The sequence below is a fragment of the Echiichthys vipera genome (genome assembly GCF_963691815.1).
Source record: "Echiichthys vipera genome assembly, chromosome: 21".
NCBI lineage: Eukaryota > Metazoa > Chordata > Actinopteri > Perciformes > Trachinidae > Echiichthys > Echiichthys vipera.
Window position 1 is genome coordinate 13,009,214 of NC_139846.1, and position 26,312 is coordinate 13,035,525.

The 26,312-nt window shown below is 45.5% G+C and overlaps 1 protein-coding gene across 1 annotated transcript; it reads right to left on the reverse strand.

Moving 5' to 3' along the window:
- Positions 1–419: 419 nt before the first annotated feature.
- boc (BOC cell adhesion associated, oncogene regulated) lies at positions 420–24,860 on the reverse strand. The gene is made up of 18 exons (XM_083936294.1): positions 24,678–24,860; positions 12,336–12,464; positions 11,450–11,722; positions 8,099–8,245; positions 7,290–7,433; positions 6,645–6,938; positions 5,380–5,652; positions 5,024–5,292; positions 4,762–4,927; positions 4,523–4,582; positions 4,008–4,217; positions 3,515–3,690; positions 3,161–3,383; positions 2,881–3,066; positions 2,582–2,793; positions 2,404–2,492; positions 1,580–1,731; positions 420–1,419 (listed from the first exon to the last, which is right to left on the reverse strand). Exons 2-18 carry the CDS (start codon positions 12,445–12,447, stop codon positions 1,250–1,252), a joined length of 3,156 nt encoding a protein of 1,051 aa, XP_083792420.1. The 5' UTR covers positions 12,448–12,464; positions 24,678–24,860; the 3' UTR covers positions 420–1,249.
- Between the last annotated feature and the right edge of the window lie 1,452 nt (positions 24,861–26,312).

Genomic DNA, 26,312 nt, shown 5'->3' on the forward strand with positions numbered 1-26,312 from the left:
TGTGTGTGTGTGTGTGTGTGTGTGTGTGTGTGTGTGTGTGTGTGTGTGTGTGTGTGTGTGTGTGTGTGTGTGTGTGTGTGTGTGTGTGTGTGTGTGTGTGTGTGTGTGTGTGTGTGTGTGTGTGTGTGTGTGTGTGTGTGTGTGTGTGTGTGTGTGTGTGTGTGTGTGTGTGTGTGTGTGTGTGTGTGTGTGTGTGTGTGTGTGTGTGTGTCTCAATGGAAATTAGTGGTGACTTTATTCCAACAAGAGCAGATTTTAAACTAAGTTGCCACATCAGTCGAAGGAAATTACACAACAAATTTGTTTTCAGTGTAAAACATTGGAATCGTAGTGTGCAGACTGAAGTGACCACACAAATGTCAAAATTGAAAAGATGCACCAAACCCATGTCAATTTCATAAGCTTTTATTTACATGCAATAGTGCTCCAGCATGTGCAACCACAGAACGGCTACACTGATAAAGGGAGTGTAGATTCAGGATCTCCTTCATTTTGATTGCAGATGTCTCTGGCAAAGACTAATACTTATGCACCAACCTGTGAGGGAGGAATAATACTGACACACCTGTCACAGCGCCCTCACCTGGCAGATTTGGTAACCAGCAAATGAGTAAACAGAAGTGGTTTGCAGTATAAAGTTCAGCTTATCAATGACTGAGTTTAAGATATTTTTCCAGAATCTCTCCCATTCAGTGATTTAAAAAAATAAATAACTATACAATATAATCTCTTGTACACTACTGAAACAGAATGTTATGTTGCATACACTTGTTAATAGGTTGTTAATGAAGAACAATGCATAATACATTTGTGTTATTGCTATACAAAATGGCAGAAGTTGTATTTTGAAAACGTGATAAAGCAACAGAACTAAACAGCAATGCACCTCAACCATTACAGCATCAGCCTGGTTTGAATGGTCCCTTGGTGTTGTACATGAAGCCAAGTACCTAAGGTCCAAACATTGAGGATGGAGGGTATCTGCGAGGAATGACGCGAGGAGTGAGGAGGGTCTAGACATGAAGTGCTCAGCTGAGAACTAAGGTCCCCTGACTGGTCGAGGAATAACGTCTCAGACTTCTTCCCTCCCCCAGGAAATGCAGACAAGAGTTCAGCAAGAGTCTTTTTTTCAATGTGAAAATAACCTTATATACAGTATACTCAGAAACGTATGTACAAAAGCATAAATATATAAATATCTGATACAAAAATAAATATTTTCTCTGGTTTTCTTCTGTTTAACAGTCTCTTAAGCATCTGTTGTGTTGGCTGTCCCTTCGTCCTCGGGGGACGCTTCATTTGGGAGGATATTCACCTCCTGTATTGTTACGTCTTGGGACTGTGGCGTTGTGGCCGCTGAAGAGGACGTGGTGAATATCCCCTCATCTTCTAGAGAGAGAAGAGGGAAGGATGCTGGCTCTGCGGAGAAAACAAAGAAAAAGGTCAAATTCCAAACCTACATCTTCGGATTGATGTGTTGCAGGATCATGACGTTTAAGGAAAGCTACGTTCCAAGTGTTAGTTCATAAAAAGGATCGACTTAGTATTTCAGTCGACAAATGAAAGAATCCACACGTACTGTAAATGATGCCCTCCTCTGCTTTATCTCTACCACAGAAGTTGTGACCACCTCCCAGTTCCTGTGAACCAAGGTGCTGATGGGAAGAGTCGAGGAGCTGGAGAGTGGAGTCATCAGGAGGACAGTAACTCTGTTCTTGATGATCTGGACCACTAAGGAAGACGAGAAAAAAGGTTTATATTAGCTGTCACTACAGTGATTGGGTTCCTAGGTGACCAAGGCTCAATACTGCGCCTGAACGCATCCTGCTGAAGCTCCTGCTCTGCTAACGAGATGCTTTGTAGAAATTGTGGTCTAACAAAACAGTTGGTATTTTATTTACAATGATGGAAAAGATATATTTAAAAACACGATGTGAAAATATACTCATACCCAAGGGGAAATTTGCAATCAACTTAAAACAACACGTGGTACACCAAGACACAGTAATACATTACATACAACAAACATGCCCAAGCTCTAAATACATAGAAATATAAAAAAGGACATTTAAAAAACAAAACAAAACATAAAACCAATGAAATTTCTAAGTTCACAAGTTTTTTCTAATAAATTCCTTCAATGATTAATCGTTTATCAAAATGTATTCATTTTATGTGAAGAGTGATGAACTGTTTCGGCAGCACAGCAGGTACAAACTATTGATCAATTCAGTCAAAATTCTAAAATTCAATATCATAAAAGTATTTCTTTAAAGTCTTAAAAAAAACTGATATTTAACAATGTGCATTTCTCCTTGTTTTTAATCAAATCAGTTGAGAATGTCCCTCCAGTTCACTACAGTGCATATTGTATATATACACGAGTGTTTTATGTAAACGTACCTTGTGGAGTAGCGGTAAACAGGCAGATGTCCATTTGACACAGTCTGTGGCAACAACGTGTCACACTCCATATCACAGTCCTCCACCTCCTGCAAAACACAAAAGGCGTATAAATCATACATTCAACACATAACATGGACAGTTCATTAACAACCTATATTGAACTGTGTTTTTTTACCTTCTGCCGCCCTGGCAGGCAGTGTGTGGGGTGGTGAGGTTTGCCGTTCTGAGTGTATTCTCCATTCGCAGGGTAGACGCCATGCGGCGCCATCATGTGGCTGTCCAGCGGGCAGTGGCCAACCAGGGCGAGTCCCTGCAGGGGAACCATGGTGTACTGGCATGACGACACGGGGGCAGCCACGGTGGGAAAACACAAGTCGGACGTTTGCTCTGAAATAAGCACAAAAACGGAGAATTATACAGATGTGGAGGCAAATACTTGAATTAGTGCGAGGAGGAACTGTGAGGAGCACCCACTCTGTTTGGCCCAAGCCCTCCAGAGGCAGAAGGGGATGAAGGCGACAATGATGAAGACGAAGGCTCCCAGGGAAATACCAACTATGAGGTAGGGGAGGTCGCCGGGCCGAGGCACGAGTCCACTGGAGTGTCCCAGCCCGTGGTCCGGGGTCTCTGATGGAACGGGCCGGTTGTTATTGGGACGAGCTGCGGAGACGAACAGTCGAAAGATCTGTTAAAGCTCAGATACTTCTCTACCTTCTGGATACATCTCCTTACAGCCCCGGAAAAAGAACCTCACCTTTCGTTTCGAGGATCACCACGTTGCCAAATTCGCTCTCTCCCTTCTCGTTGAAGCTCTGCATCTTGATGTCGTAGGCGGTCTCAGGCTGGAGGTCAGTGATTGAATGCCAGTATCTGTCTCCCTCCACCACAGCCTTCTTATAATCGCTGTCATTATCGCTGTCTGTTGGCCGGTAGAAGATGTAGAAACCGTAGATGGGTGTGTTGTTTACGGCAGTGTACTGTTTGGGAGGAAAATAAATCACGTTAGAACAATGAACTCGAAATAACACCGCACAAAAAAGTTATTTTTAACCCGATAAATAGCAGACAAAAAAAACGAGTGTTTTATTTCTTTCTTCCAGTTGCTTACCGTCCATTTCAGAATGATGGTGGTCTCATTGATGGCCTCATTGTAGGTGATGTAGGGTCCATCAACAGGGCGTTCATGGGTTCTCCCCCCCACCACTGTGTACGCCTTCGACGGGGCGCTGGGAGGACTGGAACCGATTACATTCACCGCCACAACACGAAACTTGTAGGACGTACCTACAGGGAGAGGGATTACCATTACTAATCTCTCTCTGGAGGCTTCATGCTGCCTAGAATGAAGCTCTACGTTGTGTTGACCCATGTTGTTTGTCTTCAAATCACTTCATGTTTTTCTTTAGTGCGATTCGGTTATGGTTTTGATTAATGGCAGCAATTACCGCAATGACTGTAACAACACTCATTATGTTGATGAATGTAATTATGCAGGACATCATCATTGTAATTATATGGTGCGACATCCTACTTCTCCCCCAACTCAGATCAGAATAAACTGCTGTGAATAATAACGACACTGTTTAAAGAAGATGGCCGACCTTTCTCCAGGCTTGTGATCTCCACAGAGAGCCGCGATGGGGGGATGTTTTCCACTGCCGTCACCCAGTCCTCTCCCGCCTTCTTCACCTTCTTGTACTCCACCCGAAACGACTGGATGGGGAAACCGCGGTTACCGCGAGGAATCCAAGTCACGTATGCGGACGTTTCTGTCGCCGTGGAGACTGTGGGCTTGTCAGGGGCTTCGGGAGCTGTGGAGGATGAGGGACGGTGTCAAGACAAAGGACATAAACTTTTGCAACAAGAGCATTCTGTAAAAATGATCACGGTGAAGGAAAAACATTACATTCAGCACTTACTGAGAGCTCATCCTTGAGAGACAGAAAGGAAAAAGAGATTGAGAAGTGTCCATGTTAGTCAAAAGAAGATTGGTTAGAAGTTCAGGGTCTTGATGTAAAATATTATCTTATTTTAGTAGAAGTGATGGATATAGTTAGTATAGTTAATAGAGGTTCAAAAAAGGCATAGTGAGGCACAGGGCTGGAGGGGTACTTACGGGAGAGGCTTGGCGAAGGGACAGCAGGAGTTTTCGGTGGGTCAATATTACCTCTGCGACCTGAAGACAGGAAAAAACACAAACAGTTTAGAGCAGAGTTTAAATGAAGGAACTGCCTCTTAGGCCACATAACATTTGAATTGTACTCTTCTTAGCCCTGCTAGCGGCTCTGTGAGGCTACACTTAGCAGTCCTTTGAGCTAAATGCTAACTTAAGAATGATAACTCGCTGTGTTTTACCTTTGCCAGTTCTGAAGGTCATCATAGCAGGTTGTCCCAAACCTGCACAGTTTTTGGCAGTCATCTCCACCTCATACAGGCTGTCTGGCTGCAGCTTGGCCAGAGTCAGCTTGTGGAGGGCGCCTGAGATACTGCTGGAGGTCCACTCTGCTAGAGGGTCTCCCACCTGAGAGAGAGAAAGAGGGGGATGTTACTGAAGAATATGCACGTGTGGAATTGAGAGATATCAATTTTACACATGTATTTTTACAGATTGCAGTACCTTTCTGTATTTGACCATATACTCCAGCACAGGGATTCCTCGTTCATGCCGTGGCCTCCAGGTGAGCTCATAGTAGTCAGCCTTGCCTGTGCGCGGCTGGCTTAGGATGATGGGGGCCTCAGCAGGGAGGATCTGTCCTGGCAGCTCAGAGCAGTCAAGAGGCAACATGGCCCCCGTAGCCCCAGACCTCACAGGCGGCTGCTCTCTAAGCACCTTATCTGGGCTGAGTGGCCGATAGATCGAGGGCAGCTTCCCCCTGGATGAAATCCCTAAAAAACAAGACATACATGATGAAATCTAAAGGCTGGGACATAAAAAAATAACATTTCTAACAAATTATCAACCATCTGACTTACCAGTTGATACAGTGATGAGGCGAGCGGAGGCCTGCGAGCTGCCCACCCCGTTCTCAGCCATGCACTGGTACAGTCCGTCGTCCTGAGGACCCACGTTGGAAACACGCAGAACCCTGGAGGTCAGCCGGTGGCGAGGAGACGGGGAGAGGGGACGGGCGTTGTGAAGCCACATCACCGAGGGAGCTGGTTTACCGCGGGCCTGGCAGATGAAGCGCACCGCCTCTCCGTACACAACCTCCTGCTGCTGCAGCTCCACCGTCACCTGAGGAGGCTCTGCAGGGGACAGACACAAAGTTCAGTTTTTAATGTGTGCACACAGGTGTGACTGTGCAGAGTGCTTAAGGCTGAAACTGAGTATTTTTTTCCATAAGAGCTGAGGACATTAAGCATCACCACAAAATTCCATTTTTTTTATAAATCACAACTTTTTAAAAAACTTTAAGCTCCAATAATGTCACATGTAAATCACAATCGTGTGTGTGTGTTTGTGTTTAAAGGCTATATGACAGTGGGGTTTGTATAGAGCGAGGCAGGCGGGGCTAGGCCAGCTACTTGATGGTTGGCTGCTTGTGAATCAGGGAAAGACAGAGCTCATTACAGCTACAGCAGCTCTCTGGCTTTAATTAGAGCCAGCTGCAGAGAGACAAGCCCACAACACACACGCGCACACGCACGCACGCACACACACACACACACACACACAAAATCACTGTAAAAACAGTCATCCATAACCTAGACACATTCAATCAAGTCCTGCTACAGAATAGAGAGCTCTGTCTCCACAAACCCTGTCTTACACAACACCACCCAGGCTTACATGCTTCTCACACACACATACAGACTCCTGTCCTCTCTATCCGCCAAAAAGGAGTCAGTCTAATTATTAAATCCATGACACAGACAAAACTCTACTCGGAGAAACAAAAAATTGTAGGGTCAAACTCCATTAACTATGAAAAGGCTTCACAGGAATCAGAATTTGAGAGATTAGTTCAAGGTATTTATAAATCTAAACAAGTCATAAAAGCAGCCAACACACAACATGCTAAAAGCCTGTGAATGTTCTCATTCGTCCAGGTCATCGTTATCCTCAAAGCAATTCCAGTCCCAGCCTGGTCAGATGCGTACATGAACTGATGAAGCCTCTTGGATGAGAGGTGAAACGTCTTCCTAGACAAACAACCAGTCCAGTTGTTTTTGACTGAAATTGCTTTGAGGATAACATGCTAAAACTTTCCTTTACTCCACTCTTCCACTTTACTTACCAAACACTTGTACGTCATAAAGCACCGTCGCGGACCTGGCCGAGCCTATGCCGTTGTCCGCACGGCAGATGTAAGTTCCCGAATCGGCCTCGCCCACTGCGTCGATCAGCAGGTTGCTGAGCAGGAAGTGCGTGTTGTTGCGGGAACGCAGGTCTCGCCCATCTTTTGCCCATATGACCTGAGGAGTGGGGATGCCGCTGGCCACACACTCCAACACCAGCCGCTGGCCTTTGGTCACCATGATGGAACGAGACGCCGGCGGGTAAATGATGCGAGCTGCTTCTGAGGTGGAGCCTGGAAAAGACGAGGAGAGTCAGGGTGAGTGAATGCTTTGTTGATATAATGGGAAAAAGACTTGCCCACCCTTCTCTACTTCTCTATAATTGCTTGTATGCATGTTGTGGCTGAAATGACCTTCAGAATAATGACTAAGCACTTTCATCTTTGTTGTGCACGTCATCACCTTTGAATAAATGTCCTAGCAAGATGATAAAAGTCAGTTACAAGATCTCCAATAATGTCCTTTCGATGTCGTTACTTTTCGAATGACTCATTTATATTTCAGTATGACCCTCAACTTCTTCTTGCACATTGATGCTAATAAAACACTTTTTTGTTCTGTTCTCAACATCGGCGCTGACTCACGGCGTATGCGCAGACGGTCAGCAGAGGTGGATGTTTTGACCTCCTGAGTCACAGGGTTGTAGGCAGCACACTTGTACGGCCCTTCATCGTCCTGCGTGGCGTTGGCTATCTGTAGGTTCCCTGACGGCATGATGAGGTAGTTCCCTGCAGAAAAAGAAAAACACAACCCAGATGTTAGGCTTATATACCTAAGCTTCTGTAGGTGCAGTTATGGCTTTTTATGGGCTGAAGACAAAGATTAAAAGGTTTTATTCTCATGCAAGGTGGTATACTGTGCTAAAACGCTTGTGTGCAATAGAGATAAATAAATACAATAAAAGAAGAAATGAATTTAAAAGCATATGTATGTTAAGATATAGAAGTCCAACAAGTCCATATAGTGAGAGACTGTAATATGAGTACTATGTCCCATTCCAACGCATGTTTGCAACGTCAGCAGAGACCGCTAAGTGGCGCCCTGGAGTCTGACACGAGAACAGTAAGTGAATACTCCTCAATGTGGTATTCATTTCCTCACAGATAAGCTGCAGATATCAGTACCTACAGCTCCCAGGCATCATCAGCATACCAGCCACAAACCACTGGAGCTTTTCTTCTCTTCCAGGCAACTTAGAAGTAAATAGTTTGAAAAATAAACAACTGCATTCCCATGTTTCAACATTCTGGAGATAACACCCTTATCACCTGTTTTATAATGGTGCTGATAACAGGATTATAGCATTCCGGTAAATTATGAAGATAGCATGAGAATTAAGAGGGAAGTAGGACGAGATGATAGGAGATCCTAATGAATTGAAGCAGCTCAGTACCTTTGGATGTTTCCAGCCACTCCTGTTTGACACTGTAGCGGACCTGAGCCTTGGGCTGGCTCTCGGGGAGGTGACATTCAATAACAGCCGTGTTGCCTTCGTCAACCTCGATCTCCTGCTGGTCGTCGGGCTCGAAATCCCGCAGCTCTGAATAACACACACAGGACGAGAGGGGGGGAAAGTCAGTGCCGTCACACCACCGCAACGCAGTTGGCCATTCTCTCATCATTTTAATAAACAGTGTATATCACATCTAACTGCACATGTACACAGTCAGTCCTCAGCTTCAGAAGTAGAAAACCACAATATTCTGAGCAATAATAAACTCTGTAATAACTGCGCTGTTTCTCTATTGGGTGTCTCTTCATATCGGGTGTCCACATTGTAACGGAACCACATTCCCACAACTTCTTCAATGTGCCTTCTCTTTGAAGGAGAACCTCCATTTAGGCATTTTTTTCCTTCTCGTCTTAACATGATCTGCTTTAAATTACAGCAGTTTCATATCTCTAGCAACTCGATTCATGTCACTTTGAATAAGCCGAAAATTGGTGTATGTAACGTTCGAGTAGGTGTCATTAATCCTGTAGAACATTATACTGGGATTGGAGCCGGTTCAGGTTCTGTGGCAAATGGGTGGAGTGGGATTACTGGGGGCCATGTGCTGCAACTGTGTCCTGCAGACACACAGTCTGCCCAGCACAGACATCCATGTGACCTCTGACCTCCTAAACCGCCTGCCTGAGCGGCCTGGAGGCCTGGCCTTGGGGTCAGAGGTGAGAGGTGTCCATCCTATAGAGTTTCAAAGAAAGAAATCCAGTTTGGGTTTGGGAGGAAACAGCAAAACTTTGCAGGGTTTTTTTGGGGGGGAGGGGGGAGGGTGAAGTTGAAGGGAGCAGAGCAGCAGGGGAGAAATTTGTCATGAAGGAGTTGAGAAGTGAAACGAAAGATAAATAAAACTTCTCCAGGAACGTAATTAAACGTCTACCAGCCTTTGTTGTGATTTATTCTTAACAAACACGGCCCCCGTTTCTCTCGCCATTCTTTCCAGAGGCTCTACAACTGGTGTGCTGTTCTTGGACCAGCCCAGTCTCTCTGGCAACACCAAACGGGTATGTACAATCAGCTGATGAGACTTTGTATACAGCCTCTAATTCAATAAGTAAAGTTTAGTTTAGGCCATGGTATCTACTGATAGGCACATCACAGTGATTTACTCAAAGCTCTAAACAAACATCTTCACTGCAGGCAGCTGATTTAGTCATCATGCATGTTGGAGCTGTCCCTCTGTCTGGGGAGCTTTAATGACACGGACACACACACACGGTCTATGACTTTGTTTCAGCTCTGACTCTGAAAAATGAGAATCCCAGCCAGGACATGTCAAGCTAAGCTGCGTGTGCGTGTGCGTGTGCGTGTGCGTGTGTGTGTGTGTGTGTGTGTGTGTGTGTTGGGGGAAAAAAGCCTTAAAGGGGACCGTGTGGTGTTCCATTTGCTAAATCAATCAGGTGCTGTTTTTACAGGCACCCACCCCCCTCCACCTCCCCTCCACATCTATCCATCCCACCTTCCTCCTCCTGCCTCCGTCCAAATTCCTCCAGTTACACCTTTTAACCCCCCCACAGAACTCTTAACGCCCCACATTCTTCACAGGAAGAACCCTGTGTGTGTGTGTGTGTGTGTGTGTGTGTGTGTGTGTGTGTGTGTGTGTGTGTGTGTGTGTGTGTGTGTGTGTGTGTGTGTGTGTGTGTGTGTGTGTGTGTGTGTTGGGATGGAGGATTGATGGTATTCAAAAAGTGAAGCAGACCTCCCGCACTAGGGCTTCTTGGCAAGGCAGACTTAAATATTTCTAGAGAGACAGTGCATTCATCATCTTTATGTGTAGCAGTAGGAGGCCCGTGCGTCTGTATTATAACATGTTTGTGCAACGTGTTGTGCGTTCACGTTGTGCAGATACATGTCTCTATTTTCTGCAGCAAAAAAAAAGGGGGAGGTTGATTGTCTGCACAAGAATTCAAAGCAAGGAGCTTTTAACTTATGCCAAAAAAAAAATCCCAGATAGTTCAGAGTCGGATAGCGAGGAGGGTCTGGAGTCAACCTATCCTGATCACAAAAAACATGTGCGTACAACTAAGAGAGCTCACATGGAAAAGGCAGGCACGTACACACTCCCCGTGGAGCAATTCCTTAGGCGGTTTGGGGGTGGCCGAGGAGAGACCGTTATTAAATTAGAGAGGGGTTTTTTTTTTGGGAGGAGGGGGGGGCAGTCTGGCTCCACATGTGGTTATCTCAACACGATTCATCCACTTTTGGAGCTATCAATAACCTTTTTACTGCCTTTGTGCCCGCTGTGACGAAAAGAGGAAAAAACACAGAGGTGAAGATGATAAAAGGGGAGGGGAAAGTGAAAGATAATGAAAGGAGGCAAGAGGAGAGAAAGTGACAGGGTGAAGAGTGAAAAATGCAACGGAGGAGAAATGTGCGTGTAAGGTTATGGATGCCTTCGAGGAGACAGAGAATGTGACATCACGTCTCATCTTGTGTGAGGATCTTGTCTCGACTGGTCTAAAAACACCTCCAGTTTCTCCAGCTATGGCAGCCTCAAACATCCCATCCCTACATGTAAAACAATACTGTTAACAGCCCTTTTTTAACCTGATGGTGTGTTCTAGTGAGGCATATCCTCTGTCCACCCCATCACAACACACACATATCTCCCCTCAGCCCTCTAACCAATTACGGGGCCATAATTTTTGGCGAGCCCTGCTGTCGGGCCCTGTGGAGAGGAATGTGGTGTTGTGTGGAGCAGAGGGGCCGATAGAGGCAGGGGGCCCCCAGGCTGGAGTCCACCAGGTCCCCTTCTTCCTCGCTCTGACCAGCCCCCGGCCCCTGGGTCCCCTCCATTCCTCCGGCTCAAGTTACACAGCTTCAGGCCCCCTCTCAGTCCCATGATACATATCAAATATAACACCACACACTCGGACCAGCACACTAAAAACGTCAGCAGTGAGAATAATTCACTTTAACTCCATTAGATCAATATGACACTCCATAAAAGCAGATGTTGTATCCAACTACACAGACTAAATACTGGCCATCTATCCGGAGGTATTTTCAGTAATCAATGAGTTGCAGTTGGTGAGGATTAGACTCCCAGCAGTGGAAAAGTACAAGGTTTACAGTGTTGTATTTCTGAAGAGTTTAAGAAAACAAATACCACCCATTCACTGTTTTTGTTTTACCCGGAAAAAAACGAAGTCAAAGGCGTTCTTTGGATACTCTGACAAACCAAAAAGGGGGCCCTGTGTGTTTGTGTTTATTCGTCTCAGCTTTGTGTGGGTGGCTACTCACTGGCAGCAGTGACGTTAGCAGGCACACTAGCCAGGGCTCCTGCGCCGGTGCTGGCCACACACTGGTATCTGCCCACAGTCAGATTGGAGAGTGTGGGGATGAACAGGCTGTTGGGCCCCAGAACTAAACCCAAATATCCGTCCAGCAGCTCCTGGCCGTTGAGCCTCCAGCTGATGTTGGCGGAGGCGGGTCGGGCACTGCAGCGGAGACTCACGCTGCCTCCCAGCTTCTGCACCACAGACATGGGCTCTTCACTGAACAACGGCACCTCGTCTGGGGGAAACGATTATACAAAGAAGTCAGAAGCAAATAATGCGGTACCTTTTATCTTGGAATTTCTTTTGAGATATATACAACTAATTAAGGCTGCAAATAATTACTTTTTATTATCAGCCAGTCTAAACGCTGAAAATATACTAAAAAAAGCAGAAATTTTTCACATGAGAACTTGGAAACACCAACTGTTTGTCATTTTTGCTGCTGCAGCATTTCTAATTACTTAGGTTAATCATTGCAGCTCTACATACAGTACTTCTTTTCTTTTCCAGTTCATCCATGGAGGCTAGTAAGACTCATGCAAACTACCCACTTCTTCAGTTCATTTCAAATATACTGCTGTTGCTGCTGCCAAGACACGTAAAAAACACCTCCCTCCCTGTGACTGAGCCAGAATATTTTGTCCCTGGCAAGGCTTATCCTGCACCAGGTGTTTGGAAAAACCAATGTAAAGGCCTTCATAAAGCGAGCATAGATCAAGTCAGTTATGTACATTTTGGAAAGGTGACAGAAAGCACAAAAAATGGAAACTTTTACTTTTTTTTTTTATTATTTCTACAGATCGTGTAGCGATGCATTTTTTTTTAACAATCTCAGTTTGTCTACTCACCGGGGAGGGAAGCGCCGCTCTGCAGGCAGCACAGTAGTACTGCACCCAGAGCACACAACACTGGAGCCCTTCTCTTTTTCATCCACGGAGTCCAGTCTCGCTTTCCAGACATCTTCCATACACTACCACCTGAAACACACGCACGCAGAGGAAGGTCAGAGGGTCATTTACAAGCTACAACATCATAAACTTTCTTCGACAAACAAACACACACAGAAAACAAAGCTAACACGTATGCATCATCTTGGATCCTACAAAAGGTTCTCTCTATCTTACTTGTATACACACACACGCACACACACAAACGGGCAGTCATTAACGAAACACAACCCAGGCGAGGCGGTGTGCTCTGCGCTACCCTCAGCAGCCAAACTCCAGACACAAATAAAGCCTTTCTTTTCTGTCAGCCCCCATCTCCCCTGCTGACCCCATCTCCTCCGCCTGCACCCGCACCTATCCAGCCAGCGTTCATCAAAGGGGCGCCCTCATTCTGTGGGCCGTAACCCGACCCCTCCACCTTCCCGCTCAGGTGTAACCGATACAGGTAGAGGGTCCAGGAGGAGGAAAGGGGGGAGGGAGTGGAGAGAAGGGAAAACACACAGGCTGCATTCAGGAGTCGGGACAAAGAACAACTAATGAGAGGCAGGACGGGGAGGTAATGGGGGAAATATATATCACTGCAGCGAAGAGTGTTTGTGAGATGGAGGGGAGGAGGATTATGGTTGCAGTATGTATTGAGAGGAAAACAGAGAAGATGATGGTGATAGTCGGTCTATTAACAGTTAATGTAGAGACGGGAGCTTTTCTCTCTCCCTTGTCGCTTACTGCCAAGTTTCCCAAATTCTTTCCTGTCAGGTTAAACTAACAACTTCCCGTCAGGATGAGGAGGGTGGTCCTGCAAAACTGAGGCTCTCCTTCTCTCTCCCTCATATACATGCATGTCGCCGAACATGCACACACTCAAGGGCATAAACTGTCCTGGGACGATGTTGTAAAAATGGAAGCACACAACTGTCTCATACATATTTGTACGGCTCTTATTATGGCATGGAGATGATTAATGAAGCTCAGAGAGACTAGGGACTGCACACACACACAAACGCACACTCACACGCACACACAGAGAATGGAAACTCTTACAGTGCACCTTCATCATCTGATGGCAGCAGTGAAAATGTTTAGCTGCCTGGCACGTTTATTGAAAATGAGAAGAGCAGCAGGCCGATGGAAAAACAGCTGTTAACTGCACCAACTGCCACACTAGGCCACACAGTGCTCCGCTACATTTTAATTGCATATTAGGAATGTGTATAAACAATTTTAGATTGTTAATTCTCACGACACGAACCGCTACTCCAGTCCGACTTGCACAACCTAGAACCGTAATGATAACTGATAACTGAGAGTCTTTTTATACATTTATTAATCCTGCAATGACAGATTTTTTGGGCCACTTAAGGCAGCACAAAAAAAATCTGTGCACACAACACTGACATCACCTTGTGGGTTTATATGGCTAACTTGTTAGCAAACAGCGTATTTTCACATGGTGCAACATTATCTGGAGTCATGCTTCGACCACCTGATGAATTCAAGTCCAACTTCACTTTTTAAGATCTGTGTTTTGGTCTCCACCAACTCTTGAGGGAAACATCTGGCTCCTTAGCCCAAATGTTACTTTTCTTAGTTAGTCAGACAAAACGAGCAACTTGAGGATGTCACCATGGGCTGGGAGACTGTGACAGACATTTTCAGTATTTTCTTTCTAGAAAACAATCCTTAGTTGCAGTCGTTCATATATGTACATTTAAATTCACTCAGTCATGCACTCAAAGTGGCCCATCAGTAGTAGCGGGCTTTCTCTGTAAACAAACAGCAAGCTGCTGTGGAACCAGGAAGCGAAGCTGAAGGTCTGTGGCTTCAGTGGCCGGTCGCTGTATGGACACAACCCAGGACAGCTTCCCATAAAAACACACATCTGTATGGAGCACCTGTCCCAACTGTGAGAGTCGCTAACCGTAAACCACACCAGTCAAGTCTGCCACCCGGGCACACAGCAGGACACACCACTTTGCCAATGATACCTCCTCTATTTCTTTCTTTCACACACAAAAAAGTAACGACAGTGAGACAGGAGGACAGAAAGAAACTCAGATCTTTGTTGTATCAGCGGTATGAGAAGGCCCCCTCGTACATCATCACTCCCTAAAAACAGCCATACTCCTCTGAGCCTGTCTGTCCATCTGATTCATTAGTCAGCTGGGTCCTGTGTTTGGTTAGCGGATACCCTGCCTTAAGATGAAAAGTTGGCCTGACATCTACGTCCAACTTTTTCCATCCATCCTTCCCAGAGAAGTCCCAGACAGAGGAGAGAAGAGGCTCCTACGCATCAGCGAGACTGATAAAAACCAGAACATACACACAGACAGCTCTCCTAAATTAAGAACCGAGGGAATGCGCGTGTTAATGCGTTCCTGAGCCTGTTTTCTTGCAGCCTTTTACCAGTTAGAAACAACGCTGTGTGGCCAGCTTTTGTGGAACTAAAACATACTTTTGTGACAGTGTAGTGAGGAAAACTGTGTGAACTGCTCAAATCTAGCCCAGAAGTAAGATTACAGTGGAGTAAATCTATTTGTGTAATCATGTTGAGGAACTGACACTTGTGAGTACTGTGAGAAGTACATGAGACAGCAGCAGGAAGGGCTGTGTGCGTCGAACCTCAAAACTGCCATGGTAACCAATCTAAATGTGGCTATTGCTGCGGAGAGTTGGCATCGCTTGTCCGGTCCGATTCATGGCTGTGTTTACTTGTTGTTTAATTAGATACTTTGTTTCTTGTACAGCTGCTCTGACATTCAACATTGGAGAAGTTTTGTTGTTGAATGAACAGGGGGGGGTTGCTTCAATTCTTTAAAGTACAGGATTGTAAAAAGGTATTGGAATTATTATTATAATTCTTGGTATTGTATTGCACTAGAATCGACACAGCCCCTGCAACAGGTAGGCCTTGCATGATTCATTTATTAGGTACATGCACTGAAAACAAACATGAAAGGTCCAGGTCGTGGCGATGGTGTGCAGGCACGCATCATGAGTGTAGGTATGCGAGTGCCTTATATGTCGTGATGGGAGAGTCACTTGACAGAAGTTCATTGTGAGCGTGCTAAGTAAAGACACCGGGGCCCCTGTTCTCCCGGGCCACTGCCAGTCCCATTGTCCCCCTGCCTCCATGGATAAATTCATTTTGACAACCCTGCTAATTGGATAAAACCAGACTGGAGCCACCTCCCTGAGCTCTCACATTCCATCTGCTTTCTGGCATGGAGAGGACACACAGGATGGGCGGCGGTGGTGGAGGGGTAAGCAGGGCAGTAACTCTGAGGGACTGAGCTGTTGAATATTTATCACCTCCCCAAACTCCCCTCTTGCCCTTCCTCCTCCCCCAGTTTTACGTCTTTTTACACCCCTCCTTTCCCTCGAGGTTCTCCAAACACCACAAAGCCCCCCCTTTAGATAAACACATGCGGTGTCAAGTGTGAGGAGTGCCGGGGGTTCAACTGCTCCGCTCGGGCCCGGGGCCCACAATGCCATGCCGCATAGCTGCCATGCGGGAGGCCGGTTGCCCCTGGCGACGCTAACAGGCAGAACGCACCTTAATAGAGTGGAGAGTCATTGTAAAGCAGTGAGCCAGTGCGCGGACAAAGACCCCGTGGACCCCTGGAGAAAGGGGAGACGCTACTCTGAAGGGCCCGGGGAAGAGCTGATGGGCCCTGCTCAATGACCAAAGAGATGGAGGGGGGGGGCTTAATGACCAAGAGGTTTGAGAGTAGTGTGGAGAGAGTTTGTGGAGGCAGAGAGGAGAGAGAGAGGGGGGGCGGGGGTTCAATGCCTTTATGGATTGATGTTGAGATGGGTGAAGGAGGTTTATGGAGGCAGTAGAGGTGGAGAGGTTGACTGAGAAAGCAGAACGGAGACTCAAATTAATAGAGAGGATGTCAAATGGTGGGCGAGCAGGGCCCCGTCAAAGAGAGGGTGTGTTCGAGAGAGCGTGTGTGGGAGAGCGTCACTGAATGTCCCAACATATTTTTCCCTTGCTCCGTCAATGCACTTTGCTGGTCTCTCATTTTGGCTCTGGGTTTGTGCTGAGCGGAGGAGGAGGGCGAGGAGGGTCCGACAGCGCACCCCGGTTACCATCAGACCATCACAAAAGAGCAAAAGACAGCAATAAGGCGAAGGTAGATTTTTTTTTTCAGGAAAGAATCCGTAATCATAGATAGGGCTGCAACTATTTTTTACATTACCAACAAATATGACTTTCATTACTTTTCTAAACAGCCAATAAATTCTCATAAAATAGTAAAAAATGCCCTTAATCAGTACACAAATATATGCAATTGGTAGTTAATTGCTAGTAATGCTTGTTATTGGTTTTTTACAAGATGAATAAAGGATTCAAAAAAAGTTGAATAGGGGAGCAGGAACTGGTCTGTTGGGTATCATGGTGTCAAAATGACATGTAAATCATAGAGATCACATTGCTGTGTATTACGGTTAATCTCCGAACTTCTTTGTTGTATTTAACACAAGAAAAAACTTGGCAGAGAACATCCCTTAAATCTATTCCCATCTATCTCTCGGACACAAGAGAGCCTTCTGGAGTCTTATCTTGGCATGGAAACTCTGCCCAACAGGTGGAGAGGGGGCCGGTCCAAATCCTCCACTCGGGACATCACTCGTTCTCATGCCATAAAATTACACATCAAAAGCATCTCAGCATCCCTAACGAGGTTGGGAATGTACCCCCTCCTCCTTCACAATACACACACACAAACACACACAGACACACACATATGCACACGCTTCACAAAGTATTAACGAGCTATATGCCCGTCCAACCCCTCCTTCGTCCCTGATCCGACACTAACGAGCTACAGAGCGTCTCGGGGATTAACGAGAGGGATCTGGACAGGCCTGCCATGTAGAGGAGGGGGGCGTTCTAATCAATTAGGCACCGCCGGCATTTGCATAATTTAGATAACGAAGCTGAATTAACCACGGAGAGCTAATTACTGTGCCCCGGTGGACACGCCCATCCGCATTCCTCTGCCTGGTGCGGGATGCCAGCGTGCCCACCAGGGCCATGGGAACAGGATCGGATCATCACCGCTGCTGGAGGAGAGTGAGCCAGAGACATGGACCACACTGATGTAGGCAGCATCAGCCAATCAAAGCGGAGGGAGGGAGGGATGAAAGAAAGATAGATAGATAGATGGATGGATAGATGGAAATAAAAAAAAAGGCAGGAAAGACACCCAGATGGATAGATGAGAGGAAAGATGGATGATCAGATGAAAGGAGAGAAAAATGGAGCGATGGAAAGAAACCAGGAAATCTAGGATGATAGACTATGGATGGATGGATGGATGGATGGATGGATGGATGGATGGATGGATGGATGGATGGATGGATGGATGGATGGATGGATGGATGGATGGATGGATGGATGGATGGATGGATGGATGGATGGATGGATGGATGGATGGATGGATGGATGGATGGATGGATGGATGGATGGATGGATGGAAGGACAGAAAGGAAGGATGATAGAGGGAAAGCAAAAAACAAGGACATGAGATGAAGGAAAGAAAGAGATGGTAGAAAGAAAGAAGGGAGGTTAGATGGATGGGTGGTTTGAGGGAAGGAAGGATAAATGGAAGAAAAGATGAAAATTTGGAAGGAAAGATTGACGATACATAGATGGAAGGAAAGAAAGGGATGTATGACAGAAGGAGAGAGGGGAGGCTAGATGGATGGGTAGTTGGAGGGAAGGATGATAGAAGGAAGGAAGGAAGGATAGAGGGAATCCACAAACTAAGGAAATAGGATGAAGGAAAGATAGATGGTAGAAGGAAAGAGGGGAGGATAGATGGATGAAAAGGAAGGAAGGAAGCAAGGATAGATGATAGAGGGAAAGAATTGAGGAACGATGAATTGGTGGTTGTTTGGAGGATGGTAGAAGGAAGGAAAGAAAGGATGGCTTATGACAGAAGGAAAGAAGGGAGGATGGATAGAGGGAAAGCAAAGTAAACAGGGGGAAGGAAGGATAGAGAGATGAGAGAGGGAAAGCAGAACTTAAGGAAATAGAGAATGGATGATGAAAACAAAGGACATCTAGCTGATACATATAAACCAAAGCTATTCATCTGCTTTTATAAAGTAAAAGAGAGAAAAACTAAAAACTTTGACCAACCTGAAACTGCAAAACTGTATTTAAGACACTGCGATGTCATCATCGTTCAACCAATTCATCTCTATTTAACGAGGAAAAATAAGAAATATTTTCTGATTACACCTTCTCTAACTGAAGGCACTATGTTAAAACACAGTATGCAAGCGTGTGCGTGTGTGTGTGTGTGTGTGTGTGTGTGTTTTGGTGTGTGTGTGTGTGTGTGTGTGTGTGTGTTTTGGTGTGTGTGTGTGTGTGTGTGTGTGTGTGTGTGTGTGTGTGTGTGTGTGTGTGTGTGTGTGTGTGTGTGTGTGTGTGTGTGTGTGTGTGTGTGTGTGTGTGTGTGTCTTCTTTAGTGACACACATCTCAGTGAGAAACTTTAAATGAGCTTCAAGAGCCTCAGTACACACACACACACACATATATAATCATTCCCATACAGTACTGGCAAAACTTTCTAATTCCCAGGATTGCACAGTACTCATCATGACAAACACACACGTGCATGCAGTTACATATTTAATTTACCCACAACCATTCTTTCCCTGCACACACACACACACACAAAAACTGATGACACATAAGCAAGCAATCACACCAACTGCTATTACATGGTAAAAGTATACTCACAGAGGCACATAAATATGCAGACCTCAGGAAGTTTTTCCAACACCAAATGTCAACACGCAAAAAAACAGACTACCACTTCTCCCCGGCCCGAGAGATAAACTACGTCCATGCATGCTAACGTAAGACTTTCTTAACTGTACATATCTGCAGCCTGCTCCTTGTGTGTTCCTGCGTCGTAGGGAGGGAAGGAGGGAGGCAGGGCGGAGGGATGTGAGGGGGTGAAAGGGGCCCCAAACTCCTTTGGCAGCTCATGCATCAGAGTGAATGGAACCAATTATAAATCAAGAGCAATTTCTCCCCATTATTCAGCAGGAACCAAGAGGGGGGGGGGGGGGGGGGGCTGGCCCTACAACTCTCAGTGGGAGACGAAGGAAGGAAGAGAAAAGCCGAGAGTGAAATATTATATGAAAAACAGATATGAGGAAACTGCGATAAGGTAGCAAAAGAGACGGAAAGAGAGATGAGGGAATGGAGAAAGGCAGTAAAGTTATATGAAACGACTCGGGGAAAAGAAGGTTATAGGAAAAGCAGATATGAGGAGGAATTAGAAAAAGGGAGAAAAGGCAGGAAATTAAACATAAAGCGAAGGTTGTTGGGGCGTCAACTGTTTTTATTTTCTTCGAGATTCGTGCAACTTTTGGCCCGCTCACTCGACGGTTCTAAAAGTGAAAGCTGCTGCTCTGAAAGAGTTTCTTAAAGAGAGGAGAAACAGCTGGAGGAGGCTTCTTTTCAAAGCAGTGTCAGAAGCTGGACTTGTGCGGTATAGCAGAGCTACCATTTGTCCTGTCACTCAGAGACACTGGTGTGCGTTATCCTAAAAGCAGGGGAGGCTCTGAAATATAAAAAAGTAAAAGAACTCACACACGATTAGGACAGAAGAGAGAGAAAGACAGAGAGAGAGAGAGAAAGAGAGAGAGAGAGCCGCTCTGTCGATGGAAAATTCCAGTTGTGATAACCTCAGGGGCCCAATAACCAACTAATCTGGTGCCCAGTGATTTATTCTGTTGAATCATGTCTTCTCCTGCCAGTTTGACATTCTTCAATGATGAGTTTTTTTTCTCTCTGGGGCAACACTTTAAATCTGATTATTGGTTAAAGCCCTGGAACACAATCCAGATTCCTCAACGTTTTTTGGTGCTTTTTATTGTTTCGTCCGCCTATGCATTGAGAGGGGAAAACATTGGTTAATATTAAAGCATATAAAAGGGAGTTACAGCGCGAGAACTAACTGGAAGACCTGGAGCAAAGTCTAATAAAGCTAACCAACAAAACGTGTGAGACAGTAAGAGAAAACAGGGACTGACCGAGGCTTAAACTGAACAGCTCCAGTCAGAGAGCCATCTTGTGCCGGTGTGTGAATGATCTATTAGAGCGTCTGGGTTGCTTTTGGCCCATAATAACACCCCCTAATCTTTGTCCAAATATCTGCTTTACACACACAGAGCTATTTGTCTACACACACACTGCTTTCTTACCAGAATCTGGAGTTGATCAATGATCTAACAGCACTTACTCCAGACTCACAATGTGTGTGCTTGTGTTTGCGTGTGTGTGTGTGTGTAAGAGAGAGCGAGAGTATGGCTTGGGTAACTTCATTATCCAATCAAGAGCTTCTTAACTTTTACTTTAAGTAGTGGAACAAATCAACTCAGATGGTTTAAAGGATTTGAATAATCCCCATTAGGCTGTTGAGACAACAAATGAGAGCGTGATTACATCTATGATACGGAATAAACTGGACAGGCATCAACATATGGTCTCCGAGTATTACATGAAACCGACAAAAACGGTGTTTGGCCTCAGAAAATTGCACACTAATCTCTTAGAAAGCAAATGTATCTTGCAACAGTGTCTCTCCTTACGTCTTATCTTCATCCCTGCCTCAAAAAAATCTCACTCTGTTTGATCGTGGCCTGTTTAATTAGTCTCTCCAACTCTCTGTCAGAACTTTCTCCTTCACTATTCCCCTCACATTCCTCCTCCTCCTCCTCTCTCTGTCTGTGGTCCTGGCTGACAGGGAGGATCAGGAGGAGAGAGGTATGCAACCCCAGGGGAGGGGCCTGGACCCCGGCCACCTGCCGGTCCAGGTGTCCCTCTCTGGTTATCCGATGTCTGACTGGACACAGAAACCCTCCCGGGGGCACGAGGCCTTAAAGTCCGAGCCTCCAATCTGTCAGCACTAGAGGACTAATGCACCGTATGTCAACAGTCCAATAATGTCCGGCTCTTGGAAATGAAGCAGCCTTATTTGGCGATGAGTGTGTTCCTCGCTAGTTTATGAAAACTATTAACACACATTGGAAAAACACACTGAAATTGTATTGAAGTGTAAACTGCCTCCTTCTTTTCCTCTTCGTTTAACACCGTAATCTCAAAACGACCTCGCAGGTGAGGCCACTTTGAGGACCACAATGACAAGCAATACATTCCAGTGAAAAGAGATAATCCTGATTGGACAGGAACTATCACTCACACACACACATCTGCGCAGCAAAGGGCGACAGATTCTGCCTGCAGGCTGTTATGGCTACATGAGTGTACCCGCTGTCACAGAGATGAAAGCATGCCCTCAGGAAGGATTTTTTTTTCTTCTCTCCTTTGTCAATTAACGCCAATGTTACACCCTTTACAATAACAATGCTGCTTTCCAGCACCGCAGTCAGGCCTCAGGACTCACAAACATTGAGATCGGAGCAGCAACAGCAGGCCTGATGAATCCGCTGGCTGTTTGTAATCTCAAAATGCGTCTTGAAATCCATCTCCATCTAAAGACTTTGATTTCACATCCGGATGTAAAAACACACCAGGCGAGAGTGAGACAAGTTAAATCCTATCGTTCCACTCGTACCTCACGTCCCAGTTCAATGTGGCAAAATACAATTCAAAACCAAACTAAGATACAAATGAGAAACTCTATTTCTGTTGGCCGCTTACCTAAATCCACACAGTAACTGTTCTTTACAAGCTGTATGAAAACTCAGCTCCTATAGAGGAGATGAAAAAGTATCCATCAAACCTCTGGACAAATAGTGGAAAAACTGGAAGCTTTTGTCTCGGCTACATGTCTGTTTGGCAGCGAACCAAGATCAATGACATATAATTCCAGTTCAAGCTTCACTGTACAAGTCCAGCTGGAAATGGCTCCTAAATTCTGACACGTCTCAGGCTCTGTAACCAAAAGACAATACAGTGAGTTTCCTGTCCTGACCTAGAGGTCTCTTTCCCCTAATGATATGCACCTTCCAGTCCCAAAAATCAACAGTGGAGTGGAATACACCTTTAAAATGTATTTTTGTTTTCTGTGCTTCCAGGCAATAGCTGTTGTTTTGTCCTGCAGGACTGCAGCCTGACAGCATTGCATTCATCACAACGCCCCGTATAGAAAAGATATATTATGATACTCCTGTGTGTGCCTGTGGTATTTAGTGGATTGAGTCTTCACTGTAATCTATGGCTGCAACTAACAATTTCATTATCAATGACTCTGAAGATGGACATTTCAATTTCTCTGTGCAGATATTCAAGTTACGATCCAAACAGATAAAGAAAAGCAGTGAATCCTTACAATTTCAAGAGCTGTTTAGCAAGTATGCTCAAAAAAACAAAACTACTTATAAAACATAATAGATGCAGATTGATTTTCTGTTGCATTTTTGTATTGAAAGGGAAAACTACTGTAGTTCCAGGCAGTCGTTGTTGTGTTTTGGCCATGAGCTGCACCCTGAAAGCTTTTCTTTCACTAGTATCATTATAAACTCCTACAGGGATTTGAAATGTGCCTTTGGTATTCAGTAACAAAGACTACTTTGCTTTGGTCTTCATTGTTTTATTCCCTATAGTCTGACTGCGGGGCTTAATATATCATAGTTACAGTGGTTAAATAGCCGACATGCTCTGTAATACTTGCATAATATGCGCAAGACTGAGTATGAACTCCTGTAATTGCATTTTTTGGTTCCACGCAAGTAAAGAAAAGGGTCAAACAGTGTGAGAAACAGGCAGATAATCAGACTGGAATCAATTAGTCCAACTTTGATCAACCCGCCTGCCACAGATGATCAACAACAACAACAACAACAGCTACCAAACAACAAGAGGCTCCTTTTTTTTTTTTTACTGAGACCAATTAATTCCCTTATATGCTGTGCGCCTAATTGAAGGAGGCCAGACTATTCGCTTCGACTTTTAATCCAAGTGACATTGATTCAGCAGGAACAATCGGGCCCTCTTGTCTGATGCCATGTCTGTCACTGAAATCGCAGAGGTTCCTCCATGCGAGGCAACGGAGGCTAAATGTAATCCAAATAACAAAACGACACCTGGGGTTGGAAACTTGAGCCCCTGCGGCTGTTCCTGCAGGCCTCCTCCATGTCCCTGTAGCCCCCCTCTCCCCTGCCTCTCTAAGGCCTTCACGGTGAGTGACACCCCTGGCCAAACACTCATTAGCAGCCTCAGGATTAAGACAAACATTTTCTCATTAAATCAAAACCTGAATAAGAGGTTTGGTATCAGGAGAGGGAGTGTCCTGACAAGAGAGGCAGGATGCTGCATTCCTGGCTGCACTGAGCAGCTGTCAGTTTATTGGAGGGTTTAATTAGGTTATTCTGACCCCTAGTCTTTGGCTTGTTGTAGAAATGCACTCAGGTATGGTTCCCACTATGCCAACGTAAAAATATGCGACTTTTTTTTGCATAACAGAATGCCCTTTTCAGTTTTTTCTTTTCTTTTTCAGAGTAATGCACATTTCAATTTATCAGGAACATCGTTAAAGAAACAAATCTTTTTTTTCTGTAGCTTTGCCTCTGATGGTTACAGTTCTCCCAGCTCCATCGCAGCACTCCCCGATGATAATATGGAGTAAATCTGGCAAGAGCTCACCATGTCTGTTTTCTGTTACCCTATAGGAGCGACTATAGGCTGCGGCCTGCAAAAGCGCACACACATTTCCCTTAAAAGAAGCACACACGTCTAAAAAACACAGCTATGAATACTCTGCAACGTGTCACACAAAGATGATCCCTGTCCTCGTGCATGTATCGGACTGCAATAGTCGGAAAATTAAGGGAAAGTTTGGAAAATACGGAGACGCAGAGCTCGACCAATCAACAACAGGCTAAGTCCGAAAGCAAAGTTAACGTTTCTTATTAAAAGAAACGTTTCAAGCCGAGAGCCAACACGCACACTTCCCTTAGGATAAAAGTAGATCTGTGAGGCAGAAAGTTTGGAGCAAAGTTTACGCGCATTAATAAGATGGAAAAACAAAACAAATGTGGCTATCAAAGTAGTCCGCAGCATGAAGTTGTGATCTAACAACTTAAAATCAAAGTTTTCTCTGTAAATAAAGGAACACGCGAGTAGGTGAATACTTCCGTCAGGGCGCAAACACGCACCAAGAACTGCTACTTTTATCTCTAAGTTTGTAAAACATGTTGATACAAAGTGTAACACCGCAGAGACATGGACCGCATGAAGGGATACAACTTACCAAAACTCCTCTATTTGGTGCTCACACCTCGATTTAACCGACCGATCTTCTCTTCGCCTTTCTTCTCCGGGTGAGTTTTAGTCCCAAGAAAACGACACTTTTTACTTCTCGTTCCCTCTAAATCCTCGCTGCTTTTTTGGTAATTTACTGCGATGCCACCGACATTTTCTTCGGCTGCCCAAGTTCTCACATTGAAAGGCCGTTTTTGGATGACTGAGCTCTCAAACAATTCTCCCTTTTGCGACGCCTTTTCGGGCCCTCCCACTTCCCAAGCAGGAGGAGGGATCTGAACAATAGGGACTGGCTCCCAAAAAAAAAACCCCAAAGCTGGGTACTGCACCGCCGTTTCTCCAGACTACAGATCCCTCCTCACAGCGTATGCGGACTTTACAGATGATGTGCGTAAAACCAGAACCTGGATCACTAGTTATAGAGTACAGACATGTCATTTTTAAGAATTAAAAAAACTCACAGAAATGTCATTGCTTAAGAACTACGGTGTCCTGGAGGAGAAAAGTGCGCCCCCTCCCCCTCCTCCTGTCCTGTCCCCCCTGATTTGGTATGCGTTGGTCCCCACAGAGTTTGTATTGACCCCCGTCCATTGAGGCCTGTAGGCTCTCCAGTGCAGCTGTGCAGTGCTGTGTTGTTGTGAACTGGACTGGCCCAGTCAGGACTGTGCAGCACACACGCGCACACACACACACACACACACACACCACAGTGATCACAGCTCGATTCCCCCCCTGCACACTCAGGAATTCTCTTCTCCACTTCAATCAGCACACTTTAAAACGAGCCGTTCCTGTCCAGTTCATTAATAACTGACTATTCCCAGATCACAGGGTGTGATAGGGGGCTCTGATGGTGGGTAGCTGAACGCAGGAACTCCCACCATGATGCACCTGAGGAGGTTATTGCAACCTAGCAGGCCTTTTATGACACCTGTTGCTCTTGTTCAGGTGAATGTGTGTTTGTGTGTCTGTGTGTGTGTGTGTGTGTGGACAGTTGGCACATTTTCCAGCTTCTTCGATTTATTTTTTTTTAAAAACACTCCACCATCAGAATATCCAGTATCCTTTCAAGCTTCAAGATGTTTTCAAGGAGTCGTTAATCGTGGATGTTATTCCAGTGTTGTGCTTCAGTTTGCCAGCACTTTACGAGCTCTGCCAATGTTTTGGTGTTGTTGCTACCGAGTGTGATCCTGTTTGTATGTGGCTCCCTCACACTAGCGCCACCTTGCAGAGTAGAGAGAGTGAGTGAGAGAGAGAGAGAGAGGAGAAAAATGGGGACTCCTAACCCCAAAAAACCCTCCATGGTGCCCCTCCCCCCTCTCCATCGCTCCACGCAGGGCTGGATGAATTAGCTCGGGACAAAAGGCTTTGTGGGCCGGCCATGAAAGGCCTATTAACCATACTGCATCCCCCAGAGGCCCTGCCCGCAGGACACCGCCTCCCAGAATGCCACTCTCTCAGCAGGCCGCAATCCCAGCATGCAACGCTTCCCTTCAGTGCTAACCCTTGTCACCCCTGAGCCTCACTATAGAGCCCCGCGCAGATTGTCATGTAGATGATTATAAATGTTGTTATGAAAGTAATGGCGAGCGAGAAGGAGAGATGGGGTGTCAGCGTTGTGTGT